Source organism: Telopea speciosissima, chromosome 1, assembly GCF_018873765.1.
Source record: "Telopea speciosissima isolate NSW1024214 ecotype Mountain lineage chromosome 1, Tspe_v1, whole genome shotgun sequence".
NCBI classification, from domain to species: domain Eukaryota; kingdom Viridiplantae; phylum Streptophyta; class Magnoliopsida; order Proteales; family Proteaceae; genus Telopea; species Telopea speciosissima.
In genome coordinates, this window is record NC_057916.1 from 30,980,966 (window position 1) to 30,992,509 (window position 11,544).

Sequence of the window (11,544 nt, forward strand, 5' to 3'; positions counted from 1 at the left end):
AAAAAAAAAAAAACAAAAATGAGGGAGTGGAGCTCATTCATGTAACTCCCAAGTTCCCAACCCAACATATACCAATCTTGAAGCCACAGTAAGGTGTTCATTATCGTAAAAAGACTACAAATAATGGGTCCCCACTCCACCCCAAAAAAATGATTAGGGCCATTGAACTATGCTCAACCCACTGTTATACAATGTGGACTTCGACCAGGCGATTGCCCAAAATTCCTAAGTATTTGAGCCCAAGTCCATATTAATTATGGTGGGTTTAGGCAGCCCATAGTTAGTAAGAATCGGCAACATGTCAAGCCCCGTGGAGCAAACTTCTATTATTCCCTTATGGGTTTAGCTTTAAAAATAGGGAAAAAGTTCTCTACTTGGTGTTGTTTCCTACGTCCTCTCACAGGACAACGTGAGATGACGCCTCTGCCCCCAGGTAGATACCCATTGACCTAGACACTTGTGTAGAGACCATGCGACCAATTAGAGATCTTTTTCCCTTAAAAATATTACTTGTTAGGCTCTAATTGTGATTTATTTTGTTCTGATATAAAATGTATCAAAAAGTAAAATAAAGTAGGGGAAATATTTTACTTCCTTACTTATTAAAGTAATCTCATCAAGCATAACATTATTTACTGAAAAAATATGTGCATATAATAATGTGCCTTAACACTAGAACTTTGCATTCCATTCTACTTTCAATGAACCGAAGCTTATAGGAAAAAAGGGAGTGGTTCTCTATTCGAGAGTGCAGCCTATGCCAGTGCTCTCTATGTATATCTCTCCTTCCCAAAACAAAGGGCAGAAATGTCTTTTTCACATTGGGAGGTGAGAGATAGGAGCATTTAGTATTACAAAAATAAAATCTTACTTAGAATAGCATTTTCAGATGAAAGACTTGGATACCGTTAGGTATTTTTTTTGAATTGAAGTGCTTCAGAATAGGAAAGGAATTAGTCTCTCATAGAGGAAATAAGTTTTCGATCTTTTGTTTGAGACTAGTATGCTAGCATCCATGCATGTTGATACGCCTATGGATCCACATCAGAAATTTTGGGCAAATGATGGTTAGCAGCTTGTAGATAAGCATAATTGATACAAGAGATTAGTAGGGTAATTCATTTATCTTATTGTTACCAAACTAGCATATCTTTTGATGTTGGAGTTATTAGTCAGTTTTCGGAATCACCTAAGAAGGCGTTCGCTACCGCTTCAACATAAAACGCGAACTATTAGGGAAGGGGCAACATCAATGTATACATCAACATTCCCCTGGATGTGTAGGCCAAGATCCCATGGTCCTCCATTTCACTGTAGTTAGTGACATTTAGACTTGTCACCACTTTCCATGTGGCAAACATGTGTTGGTACTTGCTATATACAACCCTGTATCCACTTCATTACTCAATCTTAAGCTCCAACTAACCAGGGAAAGCTCCTAATTAGAGAATTTAAATTGATGGAATTATAGAATTGCCACTAGATTCCATTATAGAGAAATGGTATACCTGTAATGTTTTTAAACTTCAAGGACCCAATTTCTGTTAGCCCATGGTGAAGAGAGATCGATCACTTCATCCACATGATCCGAACATCTAATTAGATTGGGGAAAGATGTTTCAGATTTTTAATATTAGGCCGAGAGTTAATGATGATATTCATTCTTCCCATAGTCCAATTATAGTGTCAAATTACCAATGAAGAGATTCTCCCTTCACTTTAAGTGAAGAAAACTAAATTCAAATTGGAATCACTTTATTAGCATTCTTAGTTTCTAAACTAAATTTCGCCCAAAGAAATAAATTTGAAGTCCTCAATCACATGGATCCACTCATGTCCTCAAATTTAACCAGTTTTCAAACTAACATCTCACACAAGACAAGAGTGATGATTTCATCAAACCATGATATATTAGGCTTTTGTATACCATAGATATCCAACATGAATCAAAATTACATACTTGTATGTAACCAGTGCATCATCGTTAAGAAATTGGAAATAAATTTGGGAAATATTTAGGATACAACAAAGATCTATAAGATTGAAATTAAAACAAAAAATATATTATACTACTTGTCCTTTTACTTGCTAATTAAAAGAAGAGGAAAGAACCTAAATATAAGAAAATTATGGAGAATATGACAGATATAATTGAGACACAAGTTGAAATTCTTCCATTGTCCTTCCTGAAGATCATTCCCTCAATTATTGGATAACTAAAAGCTAAGATGGCAAAAGAGAGGAAAACCTGCCCAAACATATCATCATAATTGCCTTGAGATATTACTCTTGCCAAACCACTGACAAGGGACACTATATTTATAGTGACTAATGTGGCCAATGTGACAAGGAACAACTTAGATCCTTGGAAATGGAATATCCCCTTCTTATATTGTTCAACTTGTTCTTCATCGACGACTTTGCTGGTTAGCATGAAATTGGCCTCCCTTATACCAACCCTCTTCATAAAAACATCAAGACATGAGAAGGGATAGGAAGCAACTGACTTTATCATCCAGTTTCTCTGTTCATTCCACCATGTCTTTAATGAGTTATCATCACCACATAAGAACACCTCTAAAAAATGCTGAGAAAGTGAAGATATGTAAATAATTGCAAAGATGAGGAACCAAGGATTCGAAACCTGCAACAAAATTAAACATCATTAATTACGGGTTGGTTACAATAAGATTGTAATCTTACTTTTTTGCTTCTTGTCTTATTCTCAAAAGTTATTTTAGTCATGGGTAAAAAGACAATTTGGCTCTCCTTCAACTGTGGTGGGAGCTGGAGGATCCAACCCAGCAAAACAAGGGGTGTTTGGGTCATTTCACAAGTGGGTCCCATGTGGGCCCCCCTATGAAATGATCAAACCCCCCCTGTTTATGCTGGGCTAGATCCTCCAACTCCAGCCACGGCTGGAGGAAACCCAAGTCCATAAAAAAGGGTTTTTAAAAATTAACTAAGTATGACTTGACATTATGTCATTTTCAAAAGTTGTCATTATCAATGTAAAATGACAAGATTACCCATTTATTAAATAACTTTAGGGAATAAGATCAGAAACAAAAAAAATAAGGTTACAACTTCTTACTTCACCTACTTGGTGACAACAAGATGCACCGATAATAGTAGTATCATCATAGTAGTAGACATTAGAAGAAAAAACATGATATGAGGATCATTTGGTAATTACCTTGGGGTACAAGGAGATGCCATTCAAGAGACATAGTTGAGGGATAGTAGCATAACACAATAGAGAGAGAGAATATAAGGGTTGAAATGCCAAGTACCCATAACACATTGCCTGAGGAATGGACATTCTTGAAACTCCATAGGTGATTGGACAGAAGCTTGAGAGACTCACTTCGAGTAACCCAGAGTTCCATCTCAAGTTCTGGATCATGCTTTCATTGAAAGTGATGGTAGAACTACCCATGAAAGCTGGACTTGAAGGATTATAATAGACTGACTTCCATCCTCTACTTTGCATAATAAACCCTGTAAAGTAATCCTCCACTATAGAGTAGTACATAAAACCCTTCTGCAAAACAAAAACACAACAGTTGTTTTAGAAGGTTTAAGTTCTCAATTAAGCACTAATGATGAATCATAAGTTAATAAAACTTGACCATTTTCATGGTATATATTAAGGTAACTTGCCTTTTCACCCCATTGTGTGTCTTTCTCATAGCTGCAAGAGGCCAAAAGTTGAGCCTCTTGTAGGACTACTTCTTTTGATGATATAGCTCCATTGATGGGATTAAGATGGTAATTTGGGTGTAATGAGGCAATAAACCTGTTGGAGTTACCGAAAGAGGATCTAAGTTGAAGGAGATCATCATCTGAATATGAAAATTAATAGAATTAGTACAAAACATAATTAATGCATTAATTGATTTCTTTTTTCAATCAATTATGTTCTTCATATATACCTTCTTGCATGGGATTCCCGTATAAGGCCTTTCTTTTAATGTAGAATCCTGTGCCAGATAGTATTGGTCCTTGAAGCCCATCCATGCATGGCCACAATGTCTGAAAAGGGTACAAGTCAAAAGGAGGCTAACGCAGTGCAAGAGAATGATATCCAGATTGATCCAGGTAGAGTTGCAACAGGGTCGTGTTGGGCCGGGTTTTATATAAGTCCATCCCAACCCTAAGTCCCCCTGTGGGACCCAGGCCTGGCTCGGCCTGACTTAAGGTTTGGAAAATCCAATCCTGACTCGCCTTAGGGTCGGGCTGGGGTGACCCTGATTGGCCCTGACCATGGAGAGGGGGAGGGGATGAGATGCAAGGTCTTGTCCAAGCCAGGCCAGGCCAGGCCAGGCCAAGCTGGTGAGAAGAAGAACAAGACAGGGCCAGGTTGAGCCGGTGGCCACCAAAAATTCCCAGCCTTGACCCGCCCTTAGGGTCAGGGTATCTCAAGCCAAGCCATGTTCGGACTCAGGTGGGCTCGGATAGAGAGGGCCAAACTTGCACCCCTAGATACAAGAATTAATGCGTTCTCTAGCTCAATTATTAATAAAGGGGCACTGTTCTCTTGTGCCACAGCGCAGGCTGCACCCAGGCACATGGGTATGGGCGCAATGACCACCCTGTCCCCTGAGTGACAGTCCCATGTGCTTGGGCGCAGCCTGCGGTGCGGCCCAGAGAACATTCTCCCATTAATAAATTACATTTGTAGCAAGCAAAGATCTCAGATAGATGGATGGAATAGAAATATGTGCCTTAAATGCAGAGCGCAACCGTCCATCATAGATGTCATTGTTACAGACATTGTAGAAAACCTGAGGAAATTGAACGAAGGCAAGGGAGTGAGTCAATTTGGGATCCAGATGAAAGCACATCGCCTGTCGAATCGAAGATGGGTTGTTGCAGTACATATCACAGTCCAACACCAATATACAGGGAGCATTGCTTATAATCCCTGATACCCGTAGCTGCATTCCCATGCAAGCACATTAGTAATTAATATTCGATTAACATTAATTAATTGTGTGAATCATGCATTAGAGAGAGAGAGAGTACATACAAGAACGTTGAGAGCTCCAGCTTTGAAATGGTGAGGATGAGTGGGTCTTTTTTCACGTGAAACATAAACAAGGAGGGGAATCTTAGCTTGTTCATTCCCAATTGCAACGACTTGATTGTCACTTATAATCTACAATATATATATAATGCATATAAGGCAAGGCAGTCACGTTAATTATATATGGTTACAAGTTTTCAACTTAAATTAATACAAATTTGAGTCCAGTTACTTGATCTGCACGTATGTGCAAGTGCATGTACATGTGAGATCATCTGTTTTATTTTTGTCATTTACAAAGGAAGGGAAGGAGGGGTATTGATGAAAATAAAAAGGATAAATTGTTACCTCTCACATGTATGTTCATCTGAATCGAGAAAGCAAGTGAGAAAATATCCATTAAAGGAGAAAGTTTTCCTTCGCAACATGGTGAAGATTCACCACATCATTCTAGGGTTCACAAATCCTATAAGATTTTAGTATATTTCTCAAAATACCCTCATGATATCCACTTGCGTGTATCTGAAGCTCCCATGGTGAATGAAAATAAAACTCAATCCTTCTATTAAAATGATCAAGAGGAAATTAACTTTTGGATTGGATTTTCCAATACATGTCACAATGGGAGTGATAAAAAGACATCATCGGAAGTGTGTTTTAGTTACCTTTTTTTTTAGGGAAAAGGAACATTAAACCGGTGTTGTGCCTCGCAACATGTGCCCAACACATCCACGCGTGAAATGACCGGTGCACCGCCTTGGAAAGGTGGAAAGAACCAAGGGTGCACCGATCATTTCACGTGGCTGTTCCTGATCACAAATACACGCCTAGGCACAACATCGGTTAACATTCATTTTCCCTTTTTTTATTTTAAATGTCAAATTAATAGTATTATTTTATTTTATTTTTTCCCTTATCCTTGGAAGGTTGCAAACCAGCAATACAGATCTTCTATGGTGCACTGCCCGTAGCGGTCTGTGCGGTCAGACAAAGTGCCACGCACAATATCCGCCTTACCCCTACTCAGACAAAATATTTGGAAAGGAATAAGATGGACATTGCGCTCAATATTCTATCTAGACCGCACAGGCCACTACAGGCAACGCGCCGTTGAAGATCACGATCCTGCAACCAGGGTTTATCCTGGGCATTCACCATTCCACACATGATGACAGCAAGATTTTCCATTCTGATTTTATGTGTTGAGGTGGGGTGCGGGTCAAAGTGAATAACGTATAAAGAAGACTATCAGTTACAATGACTGAAGATAGAAACAAATGACTTGGACTTGGCAATTGGGATGGAGCGATGTGAGTTGGATAAGCATTGGTTGGTGGGTGAGCATATTTTACCCTGAAAGATCACTCAATCTCAGTGCCTCACTTTACTGTGTTACTTCCATTGTAGCTACTGTACTAAACCCATCTGGTCCTATCTTTGACTTTTTCTGGTCTCATCTTTGATTTTTTACTTTTTTTTCTTGGGATCTAGACAAGTAAAGCCGCTAAACAGGAAAAATTATATTTATGACTAGTCAAACGGTCGGTTCAACTCGAAAAGGTTTCGGTTGGGTTGAAACAATTTCGGTCTTGGAATGGTGAGATCAAAATCAAATCGTTAAGAAATTTTGGTTTTTGGTCGGTTTTGGTTTTGATTCAATGCAATTTCAGTTTATTTTCGGTTTTTCAATATCGGTTTATTTTCGGATTTGAGGCACAATGAAATCTTAAATTCATAATTTATAGTGAGGAAAGATTCGATACAAACACCTTAATTCACCTTCCCCAAGTCAAAACAAGTATACAACCATAAATAAGAAAATTGATTTAATATGTTCATGTTGTAATTCAAACAAAGAAGAATAAATTATATGGAGAAGAATGGAAGATACATTCAAATCAATGGATAATTATTGCTACAAATCATATAATTATTTATCATTAATTGTAAGGGGAAGATAATTAAAATTGAAATCAAAGAGTCACTGAGAAGATAATTAATATTGAAATCACAGAATGAATCCTACTTTCAAATCATTTATTTGACAACTAACTAATTTTGTATAGTAAACAAGGAGATTAATGGAAGAAGCATTGTTAAAATGAAGTTTCTTTTTTTCATAATCCCATATTCATTGATTTGTAATAATTTCCCTTACAACCAGAAATTTGTTCACTAACTCAATGATTTTTCTTTATCAATTCACCTATTCATAACCTTATACTCAATGATTTTTTTTATTGGTTTCATTCGGTTCGGGTTTCGGTTTGCTATTGGTCAGTGGTGCGGTCTGGTTTTCAGCCGGTCCCATCATACCCTAGTCCAAAACCAATCCAATAAGGATCGGTTCGGTTCAGTCTGGGTTTTTTCGATCGTTATGGATCGGTCTTGACGGTTCGGTCTAGGTTTTGACACCCTTAGTCTAAATGCTTGTTCGAATTTTTATCCTCTCAAGTACGTCACCGCAAAAGTATGGTGGTCAAGAACATGAGGTGAATAGATGCACTGCCCACCATTAGGTGCACTGAAGAGGATAAAGATCCATACTTCCTCCACCCCATGGTGTATGCATGATTCACCGTAATGATGGAGAGGGCATCAGAAAGAGATTATAAAATAATATTAAAACCCTAAAAGAGCTTGTGAACCCTAGGATGATAGGTGAACCGTTCTCAACGGGTGGAGGAAAACTTTCTCTAGAATTTAATCAAACATGAATGAAATCCCAATATTTTTTTACAAAAAGATAGCGATTAGCGATACATGTAAATGCACATACACCTGATAGGAAACCACTTGTCTCATTATTAACCATTTACGAGGTGAGAAGGGATATTTATGGAAACGAAAGGGCAGGTAGTTGCGTCTAATATGTATTTGCACCTAAGTGGAGAGGATCCATTCCCAAAAGCAGGGAGGGGCTGCAAGAAGGATACTACCGAAAGGGAGTTGCGCTCACATTTAAGAACAGCTCACAGCCGTTCAAATCAGATGGAATTCACTCCATGTGGGTCCCACAGGATGGATTCCATTTGAACGGATGTGAACCGTTCTCGTACGTGAACATGAACCTGACTCGTCACGAGAGGGGGCAAAGGTAATCTTCAGATTTTGAATCATCAAGAAAGAAAGTGACTAAGTGAGGTGAAAACATGAAAAATAAGTTTAGGGTAAAGGAATTTGAGTGATATAGACAAGTATAAAGGAATAAGAGAAATTTTCCCAAATTAAAACTATAAATTTAATTGTTAAAATTCTCTCAGTTTTAACACATTTTTTATTTTTTCCAAACTAATGAAGCAATAACAATCTCTTAATACGTACCTCGATAAGAGGAGGACGATCTTGTAGCCCAGTCTCACAAATTTCTTTAGCTCTCCGAACGCTTTCTTTGAACAACTCATACTTCGACTGAGTTACACCAAAACCAATTTTAGTTGTTAAATTCCCTTTAATTAATTAATTCCCCTTAATTACAAACCTAAAACTTGAACTTCTTAATTAATTAATTTAAGATGTAAGCACACACCTTCATCATCTCGAGCTCTGAACTGAAATCCATGGAACGAAGATATGTATCATCACCATGAACAGAAGCAGACCCAGAAAGGAATGCATCGGGGCAGATAGTACCAATTCTGTATTTCCTGCAAAATGGTACCCAAGAATTTGCAAAGGAAGCCGCCTCACGAAGGGCATATAAGGTAAGCGGAGAACCTGCATCATCGGAGAGATAAACAGAGAGTTTCTCCGGCGGATAATCAAGGGACATGGCGGACACCACCGTGTTCATCACCTCTAAAGTGGGTTCTTTGTTTGGGTCAGCGGTGCAGATGAACACGTCCACCGCCGGAAGCTCGTCGTCCTCAGGTAGTCTTTTCGGAAAGACGGTTCGATACACCGGATGCCAGCGAAGAGGCTGGCGGAGCAACCAAATAAAGGAGAGTAGGAGCTCAGAAGCGAAGATGAGAGCACATGGGAACGTGGGTAGAACGCCATATAGGAAAAGTGAAGAAGCTCTGTAGTAAAGCAAAGCAAGCAAAAATATGGCATGGATGAGATTGTGAAGTTTGTAGATGGTGGAATGAGGTTGCTGAACCTTCCATACATTAAGAGGGGAGTTCTTCATCTCCTTCTCTATCGTTGTTCCCAGTCCCAGCTATCTATGCTTCAATGGCTTTCTTTTACTTATCGCAAGTTCTTATTGTAGCTTTTAAGTTCCTCTCTCTTCCTCTCTCTCGATCTCCACCGGACAAATGGCCATGATCGATCACTTTTTGTATTTGTTTTTTTTTTTGACATCATGACTCATGCTGCGACGTAACAAACGAACAATTTGGATCTTCTGCGGCCTGAGGTTGAGCGGCTATCATGTTACGTTCAATTCATGATATGAGTATTTTGATAAATTTTTTATAAAGAGTTTTGCTATAAATTTGTAGCGAGAATTCTTTCTCTATACTGCAAATCTCATGAGAGAGGTGTGAGGAACGAGTGACTGTAATTCTATTCTTCATTGATAGTGAAATAGATCTCATCTTACCATAGACATAGGCAACCTTATCGAACCACATAATTCTTTGTACACATTATGTGATTGTGTTTGTGATTTCCATTCTTCTTTTCATCATGTTAGGTTCACAAGAATTATACATTGAACTGACAAACTCAAGTCAAAATTCAAACATACGGGTCAAAATTCATAAATATCAAGCCGCCGTCTACCAATTTTCAATCAGATTTGGCACTTAAGTATATCCTTCTAAAGCGTCACCATTTGAAGGAGGAGCGTGACCTGACTACCCTCCAGTCCAACCCAGTGTTTTTTGTTTTTTTTTTTTATTTATTGGATATTCTTAGATGGAGTTGTAAGTTGTCAATCGGTCAGATCCGTATGGAATGAACCGGTCTCAGGCCTGGTAATGTGCTAAATCGAAATCAAACCATTAGGCTAAAGTTTGAATCCATTTTGTCTTTTATATATACCGAAAATAATGGCATTTTAATCAATTTTTTGTTTTATATCGCTGTTTTTTAGGTCGATCAGTTTGGTTTTGGATTCTACCATTTTATAAAATTGAGACCAAACTTATAAGGTTTGGTTCGAGATGAACCACTTGGTTACGATCAATCTGACCAATTCGGGCTGGAAATTAACATCCCTGGTTGTAACAATGAATCAAATAAGACAAAAGATAATTATATAATCTACTTTTATGACATTATTCTTGCTGAAACAATGGCCCTAAGCACCTAACCCACGAAATTGAATTGAGAAGAAAACTATTATATATGGTACTGAACAATCACCAAATAAAATTGAGAAAACCATGGCCGGGCCCTGACCCACCAAATTAAATTGAGAAAAAACCATGATAGTACTATACGACCATGACCCTGCACCTAATAAAATAATGACCTTTCATCTAGAGCACTATTTTTTTTTTTTCATACTTTTTTCTTAGTTCAATCAAATTTAATAGGATTATGTAGACATTTTATTTTGTCATCCCCCAGTAACAAGCTAGAAAATGATAAGCAAAGTGTTTTGAGATATTGTGGGATTCATTTTTATGGCTCTGGAAGTTCCTCATGATCCCAATGATATTCTGAATATTTATAATGAATATAGAAGAAAATGAACTAAAAAGAGTTTTTAAATAAATCACGAAAATGGATTTTTCATGTGTAGGTTAAACTTGGCCCATAACTAGAACCAAGCTTAGCTTTGGTCCCGGGCTTGACTTGGACCAAGTTCAAACCCCTAGTGTCATCTCAAGTCAGTAGAAATAACCTGACTCGGGCCGACATGCAAAAGGCAACACTAATTTCTACAACCTTCAGTCAACGTATGTTCAATATTGATACGAGCTTGGAAGAACTCAATCCCATAAACCGGCTTATAAGGTGAGGGAACCCAAGAACTTATCAACCCACATTAAGTTTCTCTTACAACCAATGTGTGATAAATGTGATCGTAACAGGTATTTGTTTGTACAGCCTCTTACTACTTTTGAAAGCTTGGCTGAGGCGGGAGAGCAGATAGAAGATGCCATACACTCACACCTTGCCTAAAACAGAGACAAAAGCCAACACAAATGGTAGAATTAATACCTACCAGGGGAACAACATGAAGGTCCTTGTTGTGGCCATCAATCAGTCCTCCTCTGCCCTTGTTCACTATTGATGCAAGCACATTTTCCTCGCCTAACAAAGCAATTTACCCATCAAAATAGGAAGGGCAATGTTGTGGTTTTGATCAGATTATGTGCAAGAGCAAGATCAACATGGGAGGAGTTTCACTAATGGAGTGAGGTAGTTTAGATTCCTATGTCTATCCCAGCCTCAGTGATTGTGATTGTGATTGTGATTTGTGAAGGATCAGTATTTGTGTACCAGAAACATGGACATAGACTCAAATCTGTCTTTTGTGCTGGTTGTTGCAGGTGGAGATCAACAGTTTAGGGAGGAGATGGCAATGGTGGCACATGCATCAGATGAAGGACCCTGCACAG

The 11,544-nt window shown here is 38.3% G+C and overlaps 1 protein-coding gene across 2 annotated transcripts; it reads right to left on the reverse strand.

Annotated features, from left to right (window-relative positions):
* Positions 1-1,916: 1,916 nt before the first annotated feature.
* Positions 1,917-9,183, reverse strand: LOC122648790 (cellulose synthase-like protein E2). Of its 2 annotated transcripts, XM_043842017.1 has the most exons (8): positions 8,559-9,183; positions 8,354-8,440; positions 5,033-5,161; positions 4,728-4,940; positions 3,936-4,035; positions 3,664-3,845; positions 3,197-3,544; positions 1,917-2,644 (listed from the first exon to the last, which is right to left on the reverse strand). In XM_043842017.1, the coding sequence occupies exons 1-8, from the start codon at positions 9,156-9,158 to the stop codon at positions 2,093-2,095; spliced, it is 2,211 nt and encodes a 736-aa protein (XP_043697952.1). In that variant the 5' UTR covers positions 9,159-9,183; the 3' UTR covers positions 1,917-2,092. The 2 variants fall into 2 exon arrangements, with proteins under 2 accessions (XP_043697952.1, XP_043697953.1); XM_043842018.1 differs by lacking the exon at positions 5,033-5,161.
* Positions 9,184-11,544: the final 2,361 nt, after the last annotated feature.

Coding starts and splice junctions, on each gene's coding strand:
- LOC122648790 (XM_043842017.1), bottom strand. CDS start 9,158: ATGAAGAACTCCCCTCTTAATGTATGGAAGGTTCAGCAACCTCATTCC. Junction 8,441..8,558: donor CAGAGCTCGAGATGATGAAG/GTGTGTGCTTAC, acceptor GGTGTAACTCAG/TCGAAGTATGAGTTGTTCAA. Junction 2,645..3,196: donor GCATCTCCTTGTACCCCAAG/GTAATTACCAAA, acceptor ATTTTGTTGCAG/GTTTCGAATCCTTGGTTCCT.